Here is a 26951-nt window from a genome sequence, read left to right on the forward strand (position 1 = left end):
ATTTTATAATTTTTTAAATTATAAAATATTTATTATATCATCATCATCATCCTTTTGTAAAAGAAATACTAATTATAAAACTTTTATAAAAATTATTCATATTTTAAAATAATTTCCCTCAAAGTTTTCCTATACTAGATTATGTATTGTTAATTTCATGCAAAAATTAAAATTTATCGAGTTATAAAATAATTTGCAATAGAATATTTAAAATTTTAATGTAGAATTTTTTTCCAAAACAAAAAATAAATAAATAAAGTTGATTTTTTACACAAATATCACCTAATAAAAATTAATTACATAATATACATTATTTTAAAAATATTTATAAAAATAACACTCAGTTTTTTACACATTTCATAAGGCATAGTGCATGGCCGAGCCTTACCTCACATGGGGTCATATTAGTGTAAGGCGCGATGAGCCGCGCCTTAAGTGTTGGATCGAGAAATAAAAATAAAGAGAGAAAGATTGATTTATTGGGAAAATGGCCCTTGATTTGCCTTGAAAATGACAAATTAGTCCTCACGTCATTTCCCTTTGACCATCCAATCATCAAACTGTTGCGTTATAATGATTTAGGGTTTGAAAAATATATTTTAAAAATAAGTTTTGTAAAATAAATTATATTTTATGAAAATATTTTTGGAAAATATTTTACGGTATTGGATGATATTGTGAATTTAATTTTTCACTTGTTGGTAAATTAAAAAAATTATTATAAACATCAAATACAATAAATACTATTATTTATTACAAAATAATAGTATTATTTTTAAATATTAAAATAATTTATTTAACATTATTTATTTCAATATTATACTAAAATATTATATCTGTAATTTTATAAATAAAATATTATGATCAATATATTTTATTAAAATATAGTTATTATAAATTATAGTAATTAATTATTAAAATAAGAATAATATATTATTAATTATATTAATTATTTATTAAAATAATAATATTGTTAAAATATTGAAAATTATAATATTAAAATAAGAATATTATATTATATTTTAAGGAGTATATATTAAATGTTCAACAATTCAATAATATTTTTTATGAAATTAATAAATAATATTTATTTTATTAATAATTTATTAAATATAATTAAATAAAAGTATAATTTTATATATTTAATAATATAATTATAATAATATTATATTATATTATTAAAATTATCAATAAATATAATTTAATAATTAATATTTTTATTAAAATTATACTAAAATAATATATTGATATTCAATATATAAAATAATAATGTTTTGAATGTCTATGATTTGAAGTTAAAAGTTTGTAAAATGACTTGCGAAAAATCAGATGTAAGTTATTTTCCAAAAAAATACAAAGAAAATTCAGTTGACAAAGAAAATGAATTACATTGACTATATGTATTCCACAAACCAAATACTGAAAAATGAGAAAAATATTTTTAGAAAAATCAATTACATGAAAACAAACATACCTTTAATGAGCAAAAACACTAGACTTAGTTTAGTTTTCAAATGGAATAAGACTTCATTTTGTCCTTTAATTTGATACTTTTTAAATTTGGGTCATGAACTTTTATTCATATTAATCTTGAAACTTAAATTCCATTAAATATTTTTATTTTGATTTGTAATATCTCTAGGTATGATTACGTGGTACTTTGAAATTGTGTGATGCCATCATAAATTTTACATACAAAATTTGAAAAGTTTAAAATATTTAAAAAAAAATTAAAAATATAAATTAATAAAATATACGATAGAATTCAAATTCTAAAATTATGGCGAACAAAAATTTTAGAGAGAGAACATAAAGATAAAAAAAAGTTTTTAATATAATCAAAATATTTCAGTGGTTAAGACCAATTCCAGTGCATCTCCAAAATAGATAAAATCTCCACTTTGGAGATGAATTTTCACTCCAACCCATCTCTAAAGTAGAATCTGAAATGTGGAGATGCTACGGTGATACTCTACATCTGGCTTAGCACTGTAGTTGCGCTACATAATATTTTTTTGTTATTTTTCTGATTTTTGGTTTTCGTTATTTTTTTTTACTTTTTTTTGTTATTTTCTTTTTCTTTTCTTTGTTACATTATTTTCTCTTATTCTATCTTTTATATTTTTTTATTGTAATTTCTACACAATAAAATAAAAATTAAACATAATATAATAAATTCAAGTAGATTAAATTGCAAGATAGAAAAAATACAGTAAAATTAGATAAATAAACATACTAATAGTTAAATATTGTAAATAAAGTAGAGTTGGTGGTAATGTAGAGATAGTGCTGGAGATGAATTACTGTTTCATCTTTAGAGTAGAGATAAAAATGTTGTAGAGTAGAGATGAGGGCTGGAGATGACCTAAGGGACTTATTGTTATCATTTGATATCCTAAGTTTGAGCATCACATATGTCAGGAGTATGAGCGTTTATTGTCAAAATGATTGAGATTCTTTGAACATAGAGTGTCTTGCATACACTCCAGTTTTATCAAAAAACAAATAATAGTTTGAAGTGATTATGTCACATTATCTATTCAATTTTTTTCTTAATCTATTAATAAAGTTTATACACTTTATAAATTAAACAATTAAAATCTAAATTCTTAAAAATAAGATTATTTTATCACTAAATTCATCTAATAAATTATAAGGGTGAGTAAAAACCCTACTCAACTTGAAAAATTAATATTTTTTAATTTTAAGTTATTCGATTCAACTCAAATGATCAATTCGGTTTGAGTTTGAATCGAGTTAAAAAATAGAAATTTCGAGTTACTCAAAAAAATAAAAAATGACTATTTATTTGATAATTTTATGATTTAGTTCGTAATTTATTTTTCCTTCAATTCCTCATTCATTTTAAGTCATTTTAACCAAATTTGAACAACTTGCTCTTAAACCATCTTAAAATACATATGTACTTTTAGACAACAAGTTTTTTATTTTTTGATTTAGTCCCTCAATTTTTCATAATTTCCTTATTTATTCAATTAATCTTTTATTTTAAGTTAAATTTTTAACCAAATTTGAACCATGTGCTCATATACTACTATAAAATACCTATGTAACTTCAACCCTTACTTTTTTTTACTAAAAATGTCCACTCTCTTTTATATAATCCCATAACATTACATTTTAATCAATTTCGCTTTTTGACCGCCACTGTTTGCAAATTCTTTCTTCCCATTAATTTCTTTACTCTTTCATACTCTCACAGTATTTTACCCTCAAAGTAAAGAAAAATATAATATTATAAACATACTATTTTATAATTTTAGATTGTATTTGATACATAGTTTTAAGTAACATTATAATGTAAAAAGAATATGAAATATATATATCTTATATGATTAGAGAAAGTTGGAAAATTGGAATCAATCTTTACCATAATATTATAAATAATTATAATAAAACTAGCATAGAAACTCAAATAACTCAACTCGAGTAACTCAACTCAAATTTCTTAAACTCGACTCGATTTAAAAAAAAATTAAATTCAAATTGTAAAATCCTACTCATCAACTTAAATAACTTAAAAATTTTGCTCAACTCGATCGAATGTAAATTCTTTATCTAAATATCATAAGTTTTGAAGAAAAGGTGGGGTCTCCTACAGTTAACCCAAAACATGGCTGCATGTTCTTTGTCTTCGCATCCCCATGAAGACCCATCGCTCTCAATCAATGCATCAGTGGTTTCTATTTCCTTAATTTAGAAATCTTGACTACTAATTTTGACGTTCATCTACTTTCTCAAGAGACCAAGTAATTAAAAATAAAGATAAATTATTTAAATCGTCATTCAATTTTTCGAACCTTAATTATTTGGTTACTTAATCGTTAATTTATTAAGTTTTTAGTATATTTATATCATAGCCTATCCTTGTAGCTTTTTTCACCTAAATAAACCTCTACTCTTTATTGCATGCTCATAGAAGATTCTGAATTTAACTAATTGACAATTTTTTTAATTTTTATTTTGAAATTTATTGGTTGTAATATATAAATGTCTAACCACACAATCAGGTGCAATAAAAATTGTCAACTAATTAAAAACAAGGACTTCTATGACTACGGATTATAAGATAGGAACTTATTTAGGGAAAAAAATAACTACCTGGACTTGTTTAAATTAAGTTAGGATAGTTTTAGGTTTTTTTAATAAAATAATAAAAAAGATTACAGCTGAAATGGATGGATGTAAGTGAATTTAAAGTATGAGGGATCAAAATGTTGTTGTTTTAAGAGTTTAGTGACTTTTTTATGGTGACAAAAAAGTTAGTATCTTAAAATTTGAGTGACAATTGAAAGAATTTATCCTAAAATAATCAAATTAATTTCCAACGAGAACAGAAAATACGGCGTCGCATAGAAATCAAATCTACATCTGAAAAGAGTAGTAATTATAACACAACAAAAGGGATGCTGAATGAGGAAAAGACAAAAGCCCAACATGAAAAATATTCAACTGGCAGTCAATAAAGGTAACCTAAAACAGCAGCTGAGTTAAGCTGAGCTGAGCAGTGAGCACTGAGCAGAGGAGCCATTGCTTTCCTTTCTTTTCCCTCCCTTCTCCATCTCTTTCTTTGTCTCCAAACAGTCAATGCCAGCTGCCCATTTCCCTCCTCCGTTTCGTTTTCTCACATAACCGCCATCTCTGCTTTCTGTTAAAAAAAAGAAGAAAAAAAAGCTCAGCCATGAAGAACAGTCCCATTTTCATGAGTTTCTTGTTTTTACTTTTCAATCTCTTCTTCTCTTTCGCCATCGAAGATGACATCGCTTGTCTCGAAGGGCTGAAAAGCGCCCTCATCGGCGCCGGCTCCCCTCTCTCCACGTGGAGCTTCAGCAACCGCTCGTCGACCTCCGTTTGCCAGCTCACCGGCGTTTCCTGCTGGAACGAGAAGGAAAACCGAATTATCAGCCTCCACCTGCCTTCGATGAAGCTGTCTGGTCAGTTGCCGGAATCTTTGAAGTATTGCCGAAGCCTCCAGATTCTGGATCTTTCTAACAACTCTCTCTCCGGCCCCATTCCGAAAGATATATGCACTTGGCTTCCCTACCTCGTCCGTCTGGATCTTTCCGGTAACCTTCTCTCCGGTTACATCCCTCCTCAGATCGTCGACTGTAAGTTCCTAAACGACCTCGTTTTAGCCGATAACAAGTTGTCTGGTTCGATCCCTTACGAGCTCGCTCGGTTGGACCGGCTTAAACGGTTTTCCGTTGCCGGTAACGACTTGTCTGGCTCGATCCCCTCTGATCTGTCCAGATTCGGGGAAGATGATTTTGACGGTAACCATGGACTTTGTGGGAAACCGTTATCGGAATGTGGTGGATTGAATGGTAAAAACCTGGGGATTATTATAATAGCCGGTGTCACCGGCGCGGCAGTTTCGTTAATCATCGGTTTCGCCATTTGGTGGTGGTTCTTTATCCGAGCTGGCGCAGGCGAAAAAAGAAAGATGAGTCACGGCGTTGAGGGCAAAGATGATAGTAGTTGGATTGAGCTGCTGAAATCCCATAAGCTTATTCAAGTATCCTTATTTCAAAAGCCAATAAACAAGATCAAATTGGCAGATTTATTGGTGGCAACGAACAATTTCGACGCTGATAATGCGATTATTTCGACCCGAACTGGAGCTTCCTACAAGGCAGTGCTGCTGGACGGGTCTGCGTTGGCGATTAAGAGGTTAAGTGCTTGTAAACTTACCGAGAAACAGTTTAGGTCGGAAATGAATAGGTTGGGACAACTTAGGCACCCAAATTTGGTTCCACTTTTAGGGTTTTGTGTTGTGGAAGAAGAGAGGTTTTTGGTTTATAAGCATATGCCCAATGGGACATTGTATTCTCAGTTGCATGGAGGGAGTCTTCTTGGTATAGGGAATGGGAAGTTTGAGTTTTTGGATTGGTCAAATAGGCTTAGGATTGGTGTTGGTGTTGCTAGAGGCTTAGCTTGGCTTCACCATGGATGCCAACCGCCGTATGTTCATCAGTACTTCAGTTCCAATGTTGTGCTTCTAGATGATGATTTCGATGCTCGAATAGCCGACTTCGGTTTGGCACGATTGATGGGGTCTCGTGACTCGAATGACAGTTCATTTATGAATGGGGATTTAGGGGAGTTTGGTTATGTAGCTCCCGAGTATTCAAGTACCATGGTTGCTTCTTTGAAAGGGGATGTTTATAGTTTCGGGGTAGTGTTGTTGGAGTTGGTTACGGGCCAAAAACCGATCGGAGTTAGCAACGCAGAGGAAGGGTTTAAGGGGAATTTGGTGGATTGGGTCAATCAGTTATTCAGCACCGGTCGAAGCAAGGATGCCGTCGATAAAGCATTGGTCGGGAAGGGTCACGATGATGAATTGATGCAGTTCCTGAGAATTGCTTGTACTTGTGTGGTTCCTAGGCCAAAGGACAGACCTTCTATGTACCAGGTTTACGAGTCGTTGAAGAGCATGGGCGAGAAACATGGTGCCGCTGACACTACGACGAGTTCCAGCTGATCTTCGGGAAACAACAAGATCATGATAATTAGGAGTAACCCTGTTTGGGGTATACTGCGGTGATTGTGAGTTAAATGCAGGCAATGACCAACATATCTGCATTTGTGTATGGTATCTTCTGTTTTAAGGCATTTTCTGCAATTGGTATGATTTCCACATGATCAGGATTCCTTGTTTTAATGCTAATAAGTTGGGTAATTCTGTATATCACATGAATCATCATCTTGCACTGCAGTGATCGTTGGCTTAAATGCAGTTGAAAATCGTTCCTTATTATCCCTGCGAGCTGCTCCATCTAGTGGAAAATGATAAACTAATTTCCCTGGAACATATTTGGAAGCTAATCATTACTTTTTTAATGAACGGTTGCAAATAGAGTGCATTTGATGAACTAATTTCCTTAAAACATCTTTATAATATTTGCTTCCAAGTGGATACTTTGATATTTATGGTCATGTTTCTTTTTCCTTTTGGATTCGAACTAGTTTTATACGATGAATTAACATTTGATACGTTTTAGTATCAGTAGAAGGCCTTGATAATTACTATATTAATTTTTATGTTCGTTATACAGACTTTATTCAGAATTTATGACCATCTTTTTATAGTATTTTGCGAGTACGTGTTATAGTCATTATTCAAAATTTATGATTCTTCTCCTAATATGTATTCATTTAAAAAAAAAAATTAAACTCTCTTATCGAACATATAATATATCGTAAAGTGCATTTAGCCCCTTAAAGTTGCATGAAATACGCAGGCAACACGAAGTTCTCGTGATAGGGGTCGATGGTCAAACATGATGTGGTTTATTATCTTATGTTAAGTGGATCTTCCTTTTTGGACGTGAGAATTGGGACCAAAGCAGGCAAGGCATGTGGGGTTTAGCTATTCAGTAAAACGTCAATCGCTTTGGCTAATCTTTCATTATACGGTCTCTCTGTTTCTGATTTTTGCAGCACAGCCTGTGTCCCTTGGAGTACAAAACCACGTGCTCCTTACCCCACTCCCATACCACATTTATCTCTTTATTATGGTAATATTTAATGATTTAAATAACGGTTTACTATATGGATAACGATCTATATACATCGATAATGATATAATTTAAAATTATTATTATATGACTCTGATTTTTACGATTGCTACAACAACATATGTTATATCTATTATAACAATAAACATAACACAACTAAAAAATTTGATCGCAATCATAATTTAAACGAGGATAATATTTGTGAAATTTTCGATTCAAAAGGGAAGTCTTTTAAGGTGCGTTTGGCTCATGAAATGTAGCATTACTCCGAGAATATGATTACCTGAATTTAACATTACCTAACACATTATTGGAAATGTTACGTTGTTGTGTTTGGTTCGTTTAGCATGAATGTAAAATTACAGTGTTGGTTAAAAAAATAAAAGATTATTGGAATGTATATTTTACCAAATTGTCCTTATTATATATCGGTTTTTTAACAAGTTGAATTCTAAATATTAAAATGAAAATATTTGTATAAAATATCATAAAAAATATATAATTTTACTATTTTAATTTATATATTTTATTTAAAATTTTAAATTCATAAAATTCATATATTTTTTTACAAAATTTAAAAGATAAATAGGTTTAATGAAAGGGTTTAATTTTATTTTAACCCCTGAACTTCATATAAAATTTTAATTATGATTTTTTTTTGTAAATCTAAAATAGTTTAAAGGATAAATTTACAATGTAACATTCGTAGATTTTTTTATTCAACTACAGAATAATGATATTTTTGAGAAAAAAATTATGTTAAGGGTATTTTAATCCAAAACGTCGGAAATGTAAAAATACTTAAGGGATTGAGGGAATCACATTCCTAGTAATAAACCCTCAAAATGTCACTATTAATAATAAATTATTACAGGCTTTACAATCCAAATGGAAGAATCATATTTTTAAAAAAATCCCCTTATAATACAGTAATCATGATCCAAACACCCTCTTAGGGATTCAACCTCATCCCGTGAATGCAATCAATCTAGTCTTGGTGGGGCTGTGTGAATGAGTGCTATCTTTTGCAAGTTGCGTTACATCTGATAAAGACGTTTGTACTCCTCTGCCTGCTTTAACTGATTAAACCCATTACTTGCACTTCCTACAATCTTATTCTCCACACACACTAAAACGGATGAGAACTAAGAGGGCATCTGTTTAGAACCAAAATTGATCGATCATACTCAAATTTAATACAGATAATTAACAATTTTTTAAAAGTTTATAATGTTTTGATACTAATTGATTCCAATTTAAACGATTTTATATAATCATATGCAACACACACATATATATATACATATTTTTTTCATATGTGATGCGAATATATCATGCAGAACCGAGAGTCTTTAATCTAACTTAAAAATCAATGTACTAATTTTAAAAGTTTTATGTTATTTAAATTATTCGAATTTAATTTTACAGCTTAAAATTTATTTAAAGTTTGAGCCGGATTTATAAAATTACGAACAATGAAATCAAGTTGAGTTTTTAGTTGTTACATTTAATCGAAAAATTTAATTTTCTCTAATCAAATTATGGTGCAGGTCAAAGGTTGGATGTAGTGGGTGGAACCTTACTTTAAACAACAAAATGCTTTTCGCTTCGACACATCTATAGTACCGAAGCCACAACAGTTAGCACAGAAGGGAGTTTTAAAAAAAAAATAGTCCTGAGTTTTACGTGCAGTATCGGGCTCGACTTCCCGAGGAGTTAAGCTGGATCGAACTGAAGAAAATTCTGGTCCATATTCTCTCCTATTTCTAAAATTGCAGCCATATTCCCACAATGCACAACGATAGCAATAGTTCGGGCACTGAATATATGGTAGAAGTGGTAAGTAATTTGATGTCACTTAAGTGAATTATATCTTAGGCTGAGTCCTTATGTATGCAAAAAATCATCGTTGATAAACTCGCTCACCAAAACCAGATATATAACTCAAGTTGATCCGAATTAAAAAAAATAAAGCCTTAGAAACCAAGGGACAACCAAAAAAACCAATACATCAAAATTGTCATCACCGTCATGGACATCCTAAAATACTTGTCTAGTTCAATTGTTGTTTTGAAAGTATCAATTAATTTTGTGTTAATCACATTATATTGTTTGGCAGACTTGAAAAAAATGGGATAAAGTATATATTTTTAACTAAACCGACAATAAACTGTTATAGAAAAAATAAAGTAAAACAACTCAAAGCCAAAGAACATGTCTCCACTACCAAGTTCCACCACATATTGTTCCTTAATCCTACATGTTTCTTTTCTATGTATTTATTAATTAATTTAAGGGTTAATATTTAATTACCAACTAATTAATAAAATAATTTTTCTTTCAACGTACAAAAGGGTAGCTAGATGCTGGCTATCTTTCTCTGCTAGAGCTTTCGATGAGCATATTTTGTATTCTCTCCCTTCTTCTAAAAAAAAACACAACTACATGCATGCAGGCTAAAATGGATAATCCAAATATTTCAAATATTTATAGTCCCACTTCCAAAATATTACATGCACAATATATGCCAGATATGATGGCTTTGATGTCATCGTCTTTCACCGCTTCGGCTGATTCGAAGCTTCCGGCCGCCGTGCTTTGATGCCTAACCTTGCCTCGGCGGTCGTCCCGAGTTGCCAGCTCGCCTGTTTAAAAGGGAAATTAACAAAGAGAAAAGATACTATCAATCAATTGCAAATTGCTTTAGTTCTATAGATTTGTTTTGCTTTGTAACTGCACTCTCTCAAAAAAGAAAAAGAGAAGGTGTATTGCAGATTGGTATAGCAAACTAATGAAAGCAAAGCATGGTCAAAATAAAGGGTAAACTACACTAGTGATTCTTTTTCTTTTTGGATTGGTTTATTTTGGTTACCGTTTTAAAAAAACGTAACGTTTTGGTCATCATTTAAAAAAATTAGTTATGATCACTTTTATTTTTCTTTCTCTTAATTTGGTCCATAGGATGTTAACTCCCGTTAATTTATGTTAAATTTTAATTGAATCCCTAAATTTCAAATAGAATACTAATTTGAACTTAAACTTTAAATAAAACACTATATAACTCTTAAACTTTGGATAAATTACTAATTTGACCTTACTAATAGTTTATCTAAAGTTTTAGGGTTAAATTAGTATTCTATCTAAAGTTTAAGATCAAACTAGTATTCTGTTAAAATTCAAGGTCAAGTTAACTATTTTTACTAACATGCAACGCCCATAAACTAACATAAATTTACGATAAAAAATAAAAGTGACAAAACATAACCTTTTAGAAACTAGATACCAAAATAAGACAGGATAAAAACAAAATGGATTACTAATGTAGTTTATCCAAAAAATAAGTTGATAAAAATATGTTGGCTAGATTGCCAAAAATATAGTAGAAGCGTAGAAGCAGACCTGTTATGAATAGGATCAGGTCCATTAGGAACTCTTCTTTTGCTCATGTAGTTGAGATCCATCCGTCGGTGCACCAAACCCGACAACTTTCCTCTGCCGAAGTCCTTCACTTGCTCTTCCTTCTGTAGCGTCGCCTTTCCCTTCCACGACCAGGACTCATCATCCTCGTCGGCCGTGGTCTTTGTCGTTGTTTCGTTCCCTTCACTCTGCAGGGTCCCAACTAAGATGAACCCCAAAACTACAAGTGCCCCAAACAAGGCTTTAAACGACAAACAGCAATTATTACCGGCGCTCATGGTTTTATTTAAGCAATAATATGTTTCCTAGAACATGGACGAGGAAAAAAAGAAGATTGTAGAGTTTGTCTGTATAAATGGTTTATATGAGAAGGAAAGGAGGAGTTAAGGCAAGAATTTTGATGTTTCACTTGCTGGTTAGTATTCTTTTATAGAGGGGTGATTCTTACTTTCTGAAAGGGAGGGAGGAACAGCTGGTTTTTGATACGTTTGCTTTGAGTGTGCGTATTTTCATGCACGGCTTAACTACTTAAAAGGACATCATGCCTTACGTACGAGAACAACAAAGCATAATACTTTAGGTGATCCATTGAGTTATGGAACTTGGAGGGTATATATACCGCTCTAAAGATTTGAGTCACGTACCATTCATTGTATCGTATGCTTAACCTATATTTCAGGCCATGTGTTGCTAATGAGAGAATCTAAGTTCGAATCTTAAAAATAATACTAATGAGAATAATACTTATTAGTTATAAACCTTGAAAGGTTTATCTTCATTCTCCAACAAATAATCTATTCAACGATTAAATCTCGGATCAAATCACTTTATGAATTCCTTCAATTAAAAGTGAATTCCTTCAAATTAAGGGGATAAATAATTATAACTTAAATCTCTTCTGCACCTTAGAACCTCCGAATGACACAGAAGCATCTTTGAGCCTCCAGCCTCTCATGTTCCTCAGGATCTCTGAAAGCATAAAGCAAATGTCTGTGAAAATAGGACATCGAATATCTAACATTCCTTGAGAAACTACAACTTATTAACATAACATTTGACATGTCTACATGGTCTACCAAAATTAAATTTGCCACCAGCTAACTGTATCCACTTAACCTGTCAGCCTACGAATAGTTATGATGATCCTACGCCTATTATAAGCTCTAAGAGTTACTATAAAACATTTCGACTAAATAAGAAAATGGATGGAATCTTCTTTGCGTCACTTTTTTTCTTCTACCTCCTTATGATAGAGAACATAAACACCGGTTAACGACCATTCTCTTACTGATTGTGACTCTCTGTCCAAATAAAAAAGAGGATGAACCACCTATAGTTGTAAACCATATTTTATTATAAAACACTAACTATCAATTGGTATAGTGAAATAAGATATTAAATTATTTGAATAAAATCAGTGATTCAAGTTATAATATTATGAGACATTAAATCACATGATAAACATTTATATATCTTAATTTTCTCTACTTTTTTGTATTTTCTTAAAACAGAAACTTCAGAGAATATTTATTCAAAGTTTGACAAATAAAATTTTCTGTCTTCAAAATTTCCTTCTTATATTTCGATTCAAAACTTGTATATATATATACCCGTATGCTATGCTATACCTTTTTGCCAACTTCGAATGAGAATTTGCGGCCCAAAGGAGTAGAGATTCCCATGCACGTACGTTCGGAGTTGAACATCACAGTTCCCAAACTTTAATACTCTTAACCACTACCAACTGATGTCCACATCCACTGTAATTTGCCAGCAGCCATGGTCCACAGCCTTATGCTCTGACCATTTCAACCACTCTTAAGTTGGAGTCGCTATTTTTATCTCTTTTCATACATATCTTAAAGGAATATAAAAACAAAATATATGTATAATTATTGATGGACGTGAATTCCAGAACAAACCCAGATAGGAATAGCAGAAGCATCTTTTTTTTTTTTAATAAGAAACAAGCATTAAGTAGGTTAGAATATAGCAAAGTTGGGGCAGTCCATATTCCATTAGGGCTAAAAGATCAGCATATGGCACATTTTGTCTTTACCCATACTATTTGAATCATAGTTTTGGAACATTAAAGTGTTGTGTTTGGAGAATCCTATGCTTCCCACTGTAATGGCTTCTCTTTGAAGGTAACTTCAGTTAAGTAGTCGTGAAATTTATAGATTTTATACAGAGAATTTTAGACACTTTGGGACAATAGATATGGATACTCGAAGCACTTAAGTGCAATAATTTTACATGTGGCGGAGTTGCGCACGTTGCGAGTGGTTTCGCCGCCATTCTCTGATCTCAAATTCTCACTTTTCTAATTTCGTGAAACAAAATGGCAGCAGATTTTTGCCCTTTGTTTTTTCTAGTAATATCAATACTTTAGGAAACGATCTTAATTTACCTTTGATTCCAAAGCTGATATTGACATTTTAGGTTAAAGAATCGGTCGAAATAATTTTTGATGGTCAGAAAATATTAAGTCTTTTAAAATTGAAATTATCGATCATTTTAAGTTAAATACGATTGAATGTTCATTTATTAAATTTATATTTTACACAAAAATAAAATTTATATTTGAGAGTTGATCACAACAAAAAAGGTTAAAATCGATCTTTCAATTTTGTCAATTAGACCACTTTAATTTTTAATTATTGTCAATCAAGCAACTGACATCATGTCGTTAACAACTAATGAAAGTGCTAATGTGGCAGTTAACGAAATTGACATAATTCCACATTTAATCCTCAATAGTTATATATTCTATCAATTTGATTTTACTTTTAATTTAATAAATTTAATCTTCTAATCATTTTCGACATGTGTCATTATTTTATTGAAGGATTTGTATTATAATTTAAATTAATTATTTGTTGACCCACTCGTATCATCGTCTGATTGGAGGGAAAACAATTAACATCGTCTCTTCCCGATTTATCAGGACAGAGAGATGGAAAAGATTGTTATCAAGAACAGTGTGGCACTGATAAACATTCACAAATCAGTTGGTAGTTTAAAGTCATTAAATCACTTGGATATGACAAATTGTTCAAACCTTGTTGAGTTTCCTAGTGATGTTTTAGGAATGAAAAATATTCAAACCCTTGCCCTCAGTGATTGCTCCAAGTTGAAGGAGTTACCAGAAAGCATCGGCAGCATGAGATCACTCAAAGAACTTTATGTCGATCACACCGGCATAAACAAGCTGCCTGAATCTATTTACCGCCTGGAAAAGCTCGAAAAACTGATCCTAGACGGTTGCAAACATGGATAGGAATGCTCGTTTCTCTCAAGGAACTTCGTCTCAATCACTCTGCATTAGAGCAGTTGCCCGATTCTGATGGATCTTTGGAGAACTTGGAAAAACTAAGTTTAATATCTTGCAAATCTCTCACTGTGATTCCCGATACCGTCGGCGATCTCAAATTATTGAAAGAGTTGTTCACACAGGGCAGTGCAATTACTGAGTTGCCAAATTCATTAGGTACTTTATCATATCTGAAAAGCTTATTTGTAGGAGGCAAGCAGATTAGCAAGTTGCCAGATTCATTTCGAGGGCTGTCGTCTGCTGTGGAACTTGATATTGAAGGCACATCAATTACTTGTCCCCCAAGTTATATCGGCAAATTGACATTACTTGAGAAGATTAGGGTAATGAATTGCATTTCACTTGAATCTCTGCCAGAGTCAATCGGGAGCTTGTTTGCTCTTACTTATATGAACATATACAACGCCGGTATTACCGAGTTGCCGGAGTCTTTCGTGATGTTAGAAAATCTTATTACGTTAAGATTGAACCAATGCAGAAAGCTTCATAAACTTCCATCCTCAATGGGAAATTTGAAGTCTTCGCATCATTTATACATGAAAGAAACCGCGGTGAAGGAATTACCGGAAAGCTTTGGCATGCTCACAAGCTTGCAGGTACTGACAATAGGAGAGAAATACAGTACACAAGTCAACCGAATTCACCATTAGTGGTGTTTCCGCCATCTTTCACGAATCTGTCATCGCTAAAAGAACTCGACGTTTGGGCCTGTAGAATATGTGGTGAAATCCCGGATGATTTCGAGAAGTTGTCGAATTTAGAGGTTCTGTTTCTAGGAAGCAACGATTTTCATAAACTTCTGTCGTGCCTAAGTGGATTATCGCTTCTCAAAGATCTCCGGCTGCCCAACTGCGAAAAGCTCGAGTCCCTCCCTCCACTTCCTTCGAGTTTGGAGAATCTGAACCTTGCAAACTGTATTTCATTGTAGCATTTGTCTGATCTCTCCAATTTAGAGGGCTTAAGATATTTAGACCTCACAAACTGTGAGAAGTTGGTTGATATTCCAGGCCTAGAGTACTTGAAGTCCTCCTTGAGGAGATTGTACATGAGTAATTGCAGCACATGTGCTTCAGCTGCAAAGAAAAGTCTCTCAAAGGTTTATCTCAAGAATCTGGAAAATCTAAGCATGCCCGGAAGTAGAATTCCGGATTGGATTTCGCAAGATACAGTTTCTTATTCGAGCCACAAAAGCCTTGATCTCACCGGGGTGATACTAGTGGTAGTTGTTTCCGTTAACCATCATGGACCAGATGAACTGAGATATCAAATACCTGTGGCGGTGGACGTCAGGCACAGATCTTTGATGGTGACAGGGCAATATTCACCACTTCCTTGCACTTAATTGGGGGACCGAAAACGAACCAAGCATGTTCACTTGTATCGATATCCTCCTCCTCATCCCTTGGTTTCATTGTTGAAGGATGGCTTTAAGATTAAAGTGACGAGGCGAAACCCGCCCTTTGTGAAGGGCGTAGAGCTAAAGAAGGCTGGTTTTTATTTAGTTTATGAGAACGACAATGATTACGACGGCAGTGAAGAATCACTGGATGAGAGCCAGCAGACTGTGTCTCAGAGATTAGCCAAGTTTTTCAGCTCTCTTGAAGAAAATGGACAGCAGCCATGAAACAAAAGAAGAGCTTCAAGTCCAAATTCTAGGAACAAAAACGCCAGACGAGCAGGTGGAGGAGGCGCTGTCATCAGATATGCAGATGCATTTAATCTCGGACCAAGGTGCAGCGTCGGCAAAAATCATGCTGAAGCCAGAAAATTTTCAGATAGCAGTAAACTGGCTTTACTTATTTATTACAATCTTATTTGTTAACAAACACAGTTGACTCAACATGTAAGCATCAGTAGTTCTGAACAAGCAACTTTCTTGTACAACAACAATAATGATTCTAGCAGATTCTGTTCAGGTAATTAGTACAGAGAAGGCCGTGAAGCCTGAAATTTCATATATGGAGTAAAAGAACACATTCTCCAAAACACAAAGAAGATGTTCGGATACTAACTTTAGCATTCTTTTAGATGGAAACAGCGACTCGATGCCTCATGTTGTGAGGAAGAAAATATACCGTCTCTGGTTTACCGGGATGCAATATACTTGTTCGGGGATGATGACTGATGGACGAATCATTAGAAATTAATGCTCTTATTGCCTATTGACGAGGAATTTCCGAGATTATGTTGTTCTATCGAAACCACCGCGGATATGCAACCACTCTGGTGATGAACTGCGACTGTATTCCCTTGTTGCTTGCGAACCAAATGCCATTGCAGTAGTATCAAACGTTTGTTGGCCATACTGAAATCCAGAATCAATTGTTATAACATATACAAGCCTGGGGAAAATCACAATTATTATAGAAACCAGATCAACCAACAAGCTTCTACAGAAACTAGTTGTTTAACACTGTATAGATCTGCTCTTCTTATTTTGGGCCATCAACTATCAAGAAGGCTTATTCTTTCACCAGACATGAATTCTAAGCGAAATACGGTTCAAGTTCGACATAGAAAGGAGTGTCGATTCTAGCAACTAGAAAAGAAAGTGATAAAACTTTCGATCACAAGTTTAATTAAATAAAATCTACATAGTCAACGGCAGAATAAATACTAACATCTTTGAGAGGAAACACTTCAATGGCAGGGTTCATTCTTGAATTAACTGCTTCAAGCTTCATCGACAATAACTGCAACACCAGCAATAACGTTTCATAATATAAGTTCGGGATTACCGAATCGAAAATGTAAAATAAACACAGTGATAGAAAAGCAAAAGGATACACACCTTAACCTGACGCTGTAGCGATTGTATGTAATTAATTATCTCATCAAGAACAAGAGCCTTGCCAATAATCTGAATCCAACAAACTACTTAGCAAGTGGCTTAAAACATGCTATAATCAGGGGAACTGAAGAGAAATTTCGATAGCCTTTTGGATTAGCAGCAAACCAGGCAATAGGTTTGCTTATACACAAAACATTAGATTTCGTAGCACAAAACAGTTCAGAAATTTCATCAGTATATACCTTATTGCAACCAGGGACCAGATCCTGAAGAATTTTCATTCTTTCACTAATCTTTTCCCTCCTAGCCTGCCAATCAAAAAATCCAGATCAATGAAATATAAAGGATTGTCTTCTGCAAGAACTGCAAAATGATCTCAGGACTATGATGAAAGCAAATTACCCTTTCTGCTAAACTGTGACTATCAGTGGCTTGACCCCTCCTAGCTCGGACATGGATGAAATCTTGTTTAGGTGGCTCAACTTGTTGAGCTTTCTGTCCCACTAGCTTGCCTGAACTGGGTTCCCCTTCAACTTTAGAATCACCATTCTCGTCTCTACATTCAGATGCTTTAAGTTTCTTCCCATCATCAATATCCTGCCCAAATTATGAAGCCAACATTACCAAAAACAGAGCATTTGCATATGTGAATTAGTAGAATTGAGGATCACAAAAAAAGAAAAGAAAATCAATTGATTAAACAATGTGAACTGAAAATGAATACAATGCCATTGCCACCACTGGTGGAGACAATCTTAGCTGACTCATCTTCCCCATCACGCCTCCTCCTCAAACCAACCCCTCTCTGCTGCCTCTGCTCCAAGCTCACCGGATCATTACCCGATTCCTCTCGATTAGGATCCACAAAATGACCCCACACATTCCCAAATTGACCCTTCCTTATCCCGGATTCAGTAACGGGATACTGCCAGCTCTCCGCTAGATTGTACCCCACATCACTCATAGCCGGTGGATCCATCACCAAAATAAAAACACTCAAACGTCACCCAAAATGGAGGGAAAAAATGCAAACTTTGTTTTAAATTATTAGCAACAGATGATGGGGTTTTTTCAACTGCGTTTACTTGTTTTCGATTTTGATGCTTCGAAAGAGTTCCACGGGAGTTGCGAACTAAGTCACTTCCAGTGAGGTTTACTATGTTTTTAATGGTTTCGAGAAAAAACCCTTATCTTTCTCTCTTCTTCTCTCGTTTCACTTATCCTCCATTGGAGTACAAAATCCTCCATTGGAGTACAAAATCCAGGGTATAAATATACTGGTGACTGGTGTTACTTGATTTGTAGAAAATTAAGGTGATATGATTAATGATAAAAGTTTTAAAGCAAAAATGATTAGATTTAAGTGTCAATTTGTGGGAAAGTGGATCATATTCGTGGGACATTTGTTTGTGGTGACTGATGAGACATGTAACAATTATGGATGTTTAAAAATATCTTACTCGGTTGACCTCATCAGTCAACTTATCAATCCAATTAAAAAATATTGAATATTTATATTGAAAATACTCAATTTTTTGGTAGGATACTCAGCCCACAAAATTTTTCGGATTTTCGGGTCAGATATTGATAAAAAAATGTTGCTTAATTGAGTATCCGCGGGTATGATATTCAGTTTATTATATATATTAAATTAGCAACATCTCGTGCCCAAAAGCAAAATAGCTGCACCACAAGATAGATGCCCAACAAATAAAGCAAGAGATGATGACTTGATGTGGATACAAAGGCACACTATAATTATATAATTTTCATTCAAATTCAATTATATAAAGATTTTCACAAGAACACTTTTTGTTAGCATACAAATTCTATCACGTTTTGGTACAAATATGATCACGTTTCGCAAATTCGAACACGTTTTTTTTTAAATGTAGATTTTGTTGGGAGTTTGAAAATGGGCATTTTCAGCAAAGATGATGAACAAAAGCACGTAGTGGAATAATTGAAGCTCGGCAATTTACTATTACAGCTAAGGTATTAATAATGTGCAGTGTTCCCTTTTTCATTTGTCGGAGTATATAGAAAGGCGAAATATATCTAACAAGCTTAGATAACGGCTTTTGCCAAACCTTGCCATTTCCATGTTTAACTTTGTTAGGCATACATAACCACTAGAAAAGATAATTCACTTACTTGGCGTCAAATGGAAAGTGTGGGGCAAACTTATTTCAGCACGTTTTGGGTTACTAACAGTACTCAAATTAGAGTTAATTTGATCAAAGTTTTCTCTCTTGGGACGGTTTTCGAAAATTTCTCCGTTTATCGAAGTCTTTGATAAGTTTACATTCTCTAGAAATAGGCTTTTGATCAACTATAGTGCATAGACAAGATATTTAATAGACAAATCTACTTAATGCGTCAGAACAAGATTTAAAGTTCAACCATCGGATTCTACCTACCTATTAACCTACAAATAGCAATGATCGACCTTACAATTGACACACATGCACTAAATGTCGCTATAAATAACCTCATTCAAAGATTAGAAAAGAGGATGGATCGCTCGTAACCGATCGGGCTCTTTCTCATTCCTCGTGATAATCCAGTTTCTCTTTCCTTAAAACATCGATTGACGACTATTCTTTAACCCATCATGACTCTCTATCTAAATCAGAAGAGATGAATCACCAACAACCAAGTAATCAAACTTATTCCATCGACAATATTAATTTTAAATTTTATAAAATTTAATTATAAAAGATTGAAATAATAAAATGTATTCTCAACTTCAATCCAAACAAATTGAAATATTTTTAAATATCATTTTGATTCATTAATATCTCTAATTTGAATTTGGTAATGGATAAGTAATGTCACATCAGTTGCCAAAGATATAGCAAAGCACCGAAGGAGGAGTATAGGTAAAGGCGGTAAAAATGTTGAAATAATGCATTGAGAAATTTTATTTCCCCAAATAATCCACCCCATCGTTTATTTACCCAAATAGGGTGAATTCTACATATATTTTTGAAGACACATACCAATCTATGCGACTAGTAGAAAACTCCAAGCTTTCTACAAGTCTTCTAGCCGAACTCTCCATGCTTTCTACACGTCTTCAACATGCATGAAAATTTTGAAGACCCTAGGACTTCTACACGTCTTCAAGGTGAAGACTATAGGATTTCCCCAAGTCTTCAGCAGACATCTTTACTCCCATGTAGAGCCATGCAGCACTGTTGATCCATGCAACCCGTGAATGAGTAGATGGAAAAATTGTAATACCCCAAATAGTAGGCCAACGACTAAATTGAAAGGATTTAAAATTTGAGGATTTATTTGATTAATTTTTTAAAGATGATAATGATTTGGAATAATGTTTGAGACTAAATTGTAACAATGGAGGATTAAAAGGATATTTTGGTCATTGGAATAAAATGAATTTAAAATCCATTGTTATTAGGGTATTTAAATAAGGAGAAAAAGGGGGAAAGGTAAGTTAGCTTAAAATTTCCTTTTTTCTTCTCCTTTCCCCGTGAATAGCTCTCCTCCATAGCTCAAAGGTGAGTTTTCAAGTTGCTAGTTATCCTTTCATTTTTGGTTGGTTATTGAAGCCTTGAGTATGATAGAAGCTTAAAGAAGGATTAGTTGGGATTAAAACTATGTGAATGAGGAAATAATGGAGATTTCAGAAAATGAGTTTTGAAATGATATGTTAATATATGAGTTTTTATTGATGTTTATTGGTAGAAATGACTTGTCAAAGAGATAAATGAGAGCTTAGAAGCATTGGATGAGTTTAAAAACAAGTTATAAATTGTGATGTGATTCTTAGAATCAAATGATTTTGAGGGATACTAGATGTTTTAAGTAGCTAAATGAAGGAAAGTTAGTATATATAAGTAGAGAAGAGTTAAATAGTATTGTTGGGGTAAACATAAGGAAATCTGACCAAATTTGGGTATGTTTCGGGTTGAAAAATGGAAAATATGGGTAATGGTATCGATATTGATAGAACAGTATCGATGTTATAGGCTAAAATGGAATGAATTAGCTTAATAGTATCGATACCATTCGAACAGAATGCTCGATACCATAGTAGAGTATCAGTATCATAGTATAGTAGTATCGATACCATGGTAGGGATATCGATACTAAGGAGCCATAAATTGTAAGATAGACTAATATTGTTATAGAAAAGTTAATAATAGGTACTCTTGAGTAATGTTTAATTGTAATTGTTAGAAAATATACTAATAATTGATTATTATACATGTATTTAATGGATATGGAAAAGATCGAAATTTCTGGAGTAATCAACTTTGCATTGTGGACACCAAAGCGAGGCAAGCCAGGTGAGTGCATTTAATTATGTACGTTTATGTTACGATAGTCATAGTTGTATGATTTATTGATGTAAGTATGGTGATTACCAAATGACACTTAGTGTGCAAAAACTTAAGAAATTCATACTAAGTGGATGAATTTCCGTATGGGCACTATATGTGTAAACTTGAGAAATTCATATTAAGTGGATGAATTTCTGTATGGGCACTATATATGTAAACTTAAGAAATTCATAATAAGTAGATGAATTTTCGTATGGACACTATATGTGTAAACTTAAGAAATCCATACTAAGTGGATGAATTTCCGTATGGACACTATATGTGTAAACTTAAGAAATTCATACTAAGTGGATGAATTTTCGTATGGGTACTATATGTGTAAACTTAAGAAATTCATACTAAGTGGATGAATTTCCGTATGGGCACTATATGTGTAAACTTAAGAAATTCATACTAAGTGGATGAATTTCCGTATTGACACTATATGTGTAAACTTAACAAATTCATACTCAGTGGATGAATTTCCGTATGGGCACTATATGTGTTAACTTAAGAAATTCATACTAAGTGGATGAATTTCCGTATGGGCACTGTATGTGTAAACTTAAGAAATTCATACTAAGTGGATGAATTTATGTATGGGCGTTATATGTGTAAACTTAAGAAATTCATACTAAGTGGATGAATTTATGTATGGGCACTATATGTGCAAGCTTAAGAAATCCATACTAAGTGTATGAATTTCTGTATGGGAGATATATGTGCAATTATCAGAAGTTCATAATAAGAAGGTGAATTATTGTATTGGTAGTAGGTGAGCAATCCACGTAAATTATAGTAAGATTATGGGATTATTGCATTGGAAATATAGGTATAAACCGTAGAGTGTATAATGGTTTGAAAGAGTTAATTGATATTATGAATAATTATAGTAGAAACTGTTCTGAAATAAAAGATTAATAGCCTAACTGTGCATTTGACATAAATGTGTCAATTATGCCAGTTAGATAAAAGGCTAAGTGCCTTTGAGGCCTAACTGTGCATTTGACAGAAATGTGTCAATTATGCCAGTTAGATGAAAGGCTAAGTGCCTTTGAGGCCTAACTGTGCAATTGACAGAAAGGTGTCAATTATGCCAGTTAGATGAAAGGCTAATATAGTTTAGGCCTAACTGTGCATTTGACAGAAAGATTTCAATCATGCCAGTTAGATGAAAGATTAAATGCCTTTGAGAAAAAGACTAGATGTATAACAATGTATAATGTCGTATAAAAGGCATGAAAGGATGTCATAAATGAAATGTATAATAGTGTAAAAAGGGGCATGAAAGGATGCCCTAAATAAAATGCATAATAGCGTATAAAAGGCATGAAAGGATGCCATAAATGAAATACATAGGGGTGCATTATCGGCACGAAAGGATGCCATAATTGAGATGCATATGGTGCATTATAAATATGAATGGATGCTCTCAATGAAAAAAAAGAATAATGACTAAAGAGATAAATGGAAAAAGAAAAATATAAACAAAGATAGGTATGCTAGGCATACTAAAAATAATTAAGGTAATTATGAATGAAATACGGTTTAACTGAGGAGGATTATAGGATCCTTAAAGAATATATGATTTAGTACGAACTAAATAAATATGACATACTTATGTATACATAAAGATTACTTTTAATATTGTGTCTCACTAAGTAAATACTTAACGTGTGTTGCTTTCACGCATAGGTAAAAGAAGAGACAATTCAAATAAGGAGTGCAACAATAGCAACATATATCATCAATTAAGATTGACTCGTCAGTAACTATAGGACAATCTGGTTTGTTTTGGAAAAATTTAGTTGGCATGTAATTAAAGTATGAAAAATGCTCTGAATTGTATTTAAGTAGAACCTCTTATCATATTTCAATTAATGTTTTGCTTTATATAAAAAAATATTATGTTTTAAGAAAATCTGGAAACAAAATTTTACGGGTTTTTAGAAGAAGAAATATTTTAAAAGTGATGTGACATATGTATTTCGTATACGGAAGGGTACACGGAATATGACAAAATTTTACGGGTTTTTAGAAGAAGAAATATTTTAAAAGTGATGTGACATATGTATTTCGTATACAGAAGGGTACACGGAATATGGTTGTTACAAAAATGATGCAATGAATTATTGGTGCTTAATCAATGAGTGGTGCTAGGGCTGTAAATGAGACGAGACAGATAGCGAGCTACTCAAGATCGACTCGATCAAAGCTCGATAAATACTCAAATCGAATGGACTCGACTCGAGTTTTTAACGAGCCTAAACGAGCTACTCGATATTTGACTCGAAAAGCTCGTGAGCAACTCGAAAAATGTTATATTATAATTTTAGATTTTTTAAAATTACATTATTAAAAATATATTAAAAATGCACTATTGATAATTATAAAATTTTTAAAATATATAAAAGTTTCTATAATACAACTACCTCAAATTTTAATTAATGTCATTACAATAAACCCTAAACCCTAAACTTAAATCATAAACCCTAAACCCTAAATTGTACTTACCTCATAAATCAGTATCAAGTCGATTAATTAATGTCTTTGCAATAAATCTTAAACCATAAACTATAAACCCTAAACCCTAAATCCTAAATATGATTATGTGATAGGGGTTAAGTTATGCACATGAAGGTAACATACAAATTATACAAAATGATGTTATGTGACTCCTAAATAAATCAATCGCATACTTATACATAAACATATCAATATGCAAAATAAATATACACAACTAATTAAAGAAAACAATCCTAAACAGTGACTAAATTAAGAGAAATCTAAATGTGAAGACTAATTTAAGCTAAATATACTAACTTTAGAATGATGATTAAATTCACGTAAATGTAAAATTAAACTTACAAAACTGGAATTAAGCCAATGACTTAAATACAAAATGACCATAAACTATAGGGTCTTATATGCAATTGATCATATTCGGTTTAAGCTAAAATGATATGAAAAATAACATAAATGACACCTGAACATTTAAAACAAATAAGAAAATTTAAATAAATGTGATTGAAATACAAAAATTAAAATATAACATACCAAACTATAAATTTATTAAACATGCATATACACATTAAACTAATGAAATGGCGGCAACAACGAGTGATGGCTCTCATTAGCAAAGGTTGGTTTTTGAAATGCTTTAACTACGCAAAATGCAGAGCTGCAACTCCAGAGAGAAGTTTGGGCCTATGAAAATAAATATATAAAAAGGAACTCTTATTCCTCATACGGGGAGAAAAAGAATAGGCATCTTAGTTAACGTTTAAGTCTGTAAGTTTACATGAAATTAACCATATGAACAATTAATGACAATCAAGTTATATAACTACTTCACAAATAATCAGAGTCTGATTAAGATTAAACCAGTATGGTTAAATTATATGGCAACAAGAAACTTCCTTTTGAGGGGCTCGGGCTCGGCATCATTCACCTTATTATGTTGGCTGCTGGCGGGAAACCATAATTCTTATTACATGTCATCTTGGAACAAAGCCTTTGAGACAGGACCGAGAGGGTGAGCTCTGCTATCTCTATGGTCTTTATCATCAATGGTGCTTTCGTAGGGGCTTGACCGCTTCTTTTCTGTCATTGGAGTCTCACATATTGTGTCATAGCTTGCCTTTCTATGGTTTTTCTTTTTTGATAGTTTTCGAAGATGATCGGACTTGTGTTTCATTGCATTCGGCTGCTTTGGAGCCCAAACTCTCTGCAAATCTGGCATCCAATTTGTAAAAGATGAAAAACGTCGAGCCCTCTCCCTCATCTTCTGAGCCTGAATCAGTTTCAATTCATGCTCCTCGGTTCTCATTACTAGGGGACTTGTTTTGTTATCATATTTCTGCAGTTGGGGGCACTCCTCTTCCATTAAAACTGATTCAGGATTTCTGATGTGTGCATCTTCCTCTGGTTTCCCTCTCGAGGATCGGTTACTGTTCTCGTTGTTCAGTACTTGGAGGCTTCAATTAAGCTTGTTTAGCAATCTTCGATGAACAGGGTGTTGAAGAGGGTGAAGATCACGGGGAAGACGGTGAAGTTCTAACCGTATATCCCACACACAACATGTGGCCTTATATCCCACATTTTTAAGATAGAAGCAAGTGCTCCACAAGTGATCCTATAAATTAAAGCTCAAACTCAATGGTTTAATTTACGGAGCCACGTGGTGAGCATTCGAGCTTGAGTCTCGAGCTTCAGTCGAGCTCTTGAATTTTTTTTTGAGTTCGAGCCTTTTCGAGTTCGATTCGAGTTTTAATATTATCTTTCAAGTTCGAGTCGAGCTTGAAAATTTTAGGCTCGTGAGTTTTCGAGTTGAGTCGAGCTTACAGTTAAAGTTTTCGAGTTCGAGTCGAGCTCGGTAATACTCGAGCTCGACTCGGCTCGTTTACACCCCTAATCATATGCTTGCAACTATTTTTCTCTCGGGATTTCAGAAGCCCACTTTTAAACATGCTCATCATAAGCCCGCTTCAAATTCTCTAACCTCTTATCAAAATTTGGTTGGCATAGTTCATATCATATTTTATAGTATATATTGTGTTAACTTTGATTTAAAACACACACATAAAAATGGATACAAATGTTGAAAATAAAACTTACCTATACTGACTATCTCGCTATGAATACGGCCGTTATAAAACTTTTTGATACAATTCTTACCAATATAGTGAATATAATATTCAGGATATGCATGCGGAGGAGTTCATCAACTTTCTGGTCGTTCAATTGTCGCCAAAAGGTTTGTTCCTCGATCGTATATCAAGGACACTCTATCTTTTTTAACGACATACTTAAATAGATTGGTAAAAAAAGAAATCACAAGCCTCTATTGTCTCTCCTTCAACAATGGCAAATGTTATTGGAAATATATTTTGTTGACCATCTTATGCAACTGATATCAATAGTATATGCGTATATTGCCTTACAACCACGTACCATCTACTTGGACCATACGTTTGCAAAATGGAAATTCTTCTATGCGTGACTTGAATTCCCAAAAGAGTCTATAGAATATTATCTTCCCTTGAAAAGGTTGACCTTTTAGGTTGTATGTAGACATGGTTTGAGATTTCACTATGGTTCCCGGGATGAAACGTTTCATAGCTTGTAACAAATCCAATAGCTCATTGTATGATGTATCTCAATCACCATATATCAACCTCCTTGCCTTCTCCTTCGCATACCAAACTGGTTTCTATTTTACATTATATCTGAATTGGTCTCAAATAGATACAACTAACACCGAACAATGGATCCTTGGATTTTGTTTAACCAACACCTTCACATATTGTCATATTACATTGGAATCTAATAGTCGGTGGTCTTGTTCAATGGAGTTTCATAAACATGTGTGAGGCCATTGTACCTTGTAATGACCCAAGCGTCTTGCCTCGCATTTTGGATGCTCTGATCAACCACTTACACTCGGGGTCATATTTAACACACTTCTATACAATTTTTTTTGTTGGACTCTGCAACCTTGTAATCTACATGGTCTTTTATGC

The 26951-nt window shown here is 33.1% G+C and overlaps 3 protein-coding genes across 3 annotated transcripts; 1 reads left to right on the plus strand and 2 right to left on the minus strand.

Moving 5' to 3' along the window:
• Positions 1 to 4536: 4536 nt before the first annotated feature.
• On the plus strand, positions 4537 to 6643 carry LOC120171342 (probable inactive receptor kinase At1g27190). Its single transcript, XM_039179052.1, is given in 2 exon segments — positions 4537 to 6479; positions 6482 to 6643. Coding segments are annotated over 2 exon segments (1830 nt in total). The 5' UTR covers positions 4537 to 4702; the 3' UTR covers positions 6535 to 6643.
• Positions 6644 to 9728: 3085 nt separating this feature from the next.
• Positions 9729 to 11516, minus strand: LOC120171323 (CLAVATA3/ESR (CLE)-related protein 25-like). Its single transcript, XM_039179034.1, has 2 exons — positions 10938 to 11516; positions 9729 to 10183 (listed from the first exon to the last, which is right to left on the minus strand). The coding sequence occupies exons 1-2, from the start codon at positions 11231 to 11233 to the stop codon at positions 10144 to 10146; spliced, it is 336 nt and encodes a 111-aa protein (XP_039034965.1). The 5' UTR covers positions 11234 to 11516; the 3' UTR covers positions 9729 to 10143.
• A 4548-nt stretch (positions 11517 to 16064) lies between these two features.
• On the minus strand, positions 16065 to 18245 carry LOC120171332 (transcription factor BHLH089-like). Its single transcript, XM_039179042.1, has 6 exons — positions 17805 to 18245; positions 17483 to 17677; positions 17323 to 17388; positions 17081 to 17149; positions 16911 to 16982; positions 16065 to 16594 (listed from the first exon to the last, which is right to left on the minus strand). Exons 1-6 carry the CDS (start codon positions 18057 to 18059, stop codon positions 16472 to 16474), a joined length of 780 nt encoding a protein of 259 aa, XP_039034973.1. The 5' UTR covers positions 18060 to 18245; the 3' UTR covers positions 16065 to 16471.
• Positions 18246 to 26951: the final 8706 nt, after the last annotated feature.

The sequence above is a fragment of the Hibiscus syriacus genome, unplaced genomic scaffold (assembly GCF_006381635.1).
Source record: "Hibiscus syriacus cultivar Baekdansim isolate YM2019G1 unplaced genomic scaffold, ASM638163v2 tig00111832_pilon, whole genome shotgun sequence".
NCBI classification, from domain to species: domain Eukaryota; kingdom Viridiplantae; phylum Streptophyta; class Magnoliopsida; order Malvales; family Malvaceae; genus Hibiscus; species Hibiscus syriacus.

Excerpts from the sequence above, each read along its gene's own strand:
- LOC120171332 (XM_039179042.1), bottom strand. The coding sequence starts at position 18,059 with ATGGATCCACCGGCTATGAGTGATGTGGGGTACAATCTAGCGGAGAGC. Across the intron at positions 17,389-17,482 it reads GTCACAGTTTAGCAGAAAGG|GCTAGGAGGGAAAAGATTAG; the intron begins GTAATTTGCTTT and ends TTTGATTGGCAG. Across the intron at positions 16,983-17,080 it reads CGCTACAGCGTCAGGTTAAG|TTATTGTCGATGAAGCTTGA; the intron begins GTGTGTATCCTT and ends CTGGTGTTGCAG.
- LOC120171323 (XM_039179034.1), bottom strand. The coding sequence starts at position 11,233 with ATGAGCGCCGGTAATAATTGCTGTTTGTCGTTTAAAGCCTTGTTTGGG. Across the intron at positions 10,184-10,937 it reads CCTGATCCTATTCATAACAG|GCGAGCTGGCAACTCGGGAC; the intron begins GTCTGCTTCTAC and ends CCTTTTAAACAG.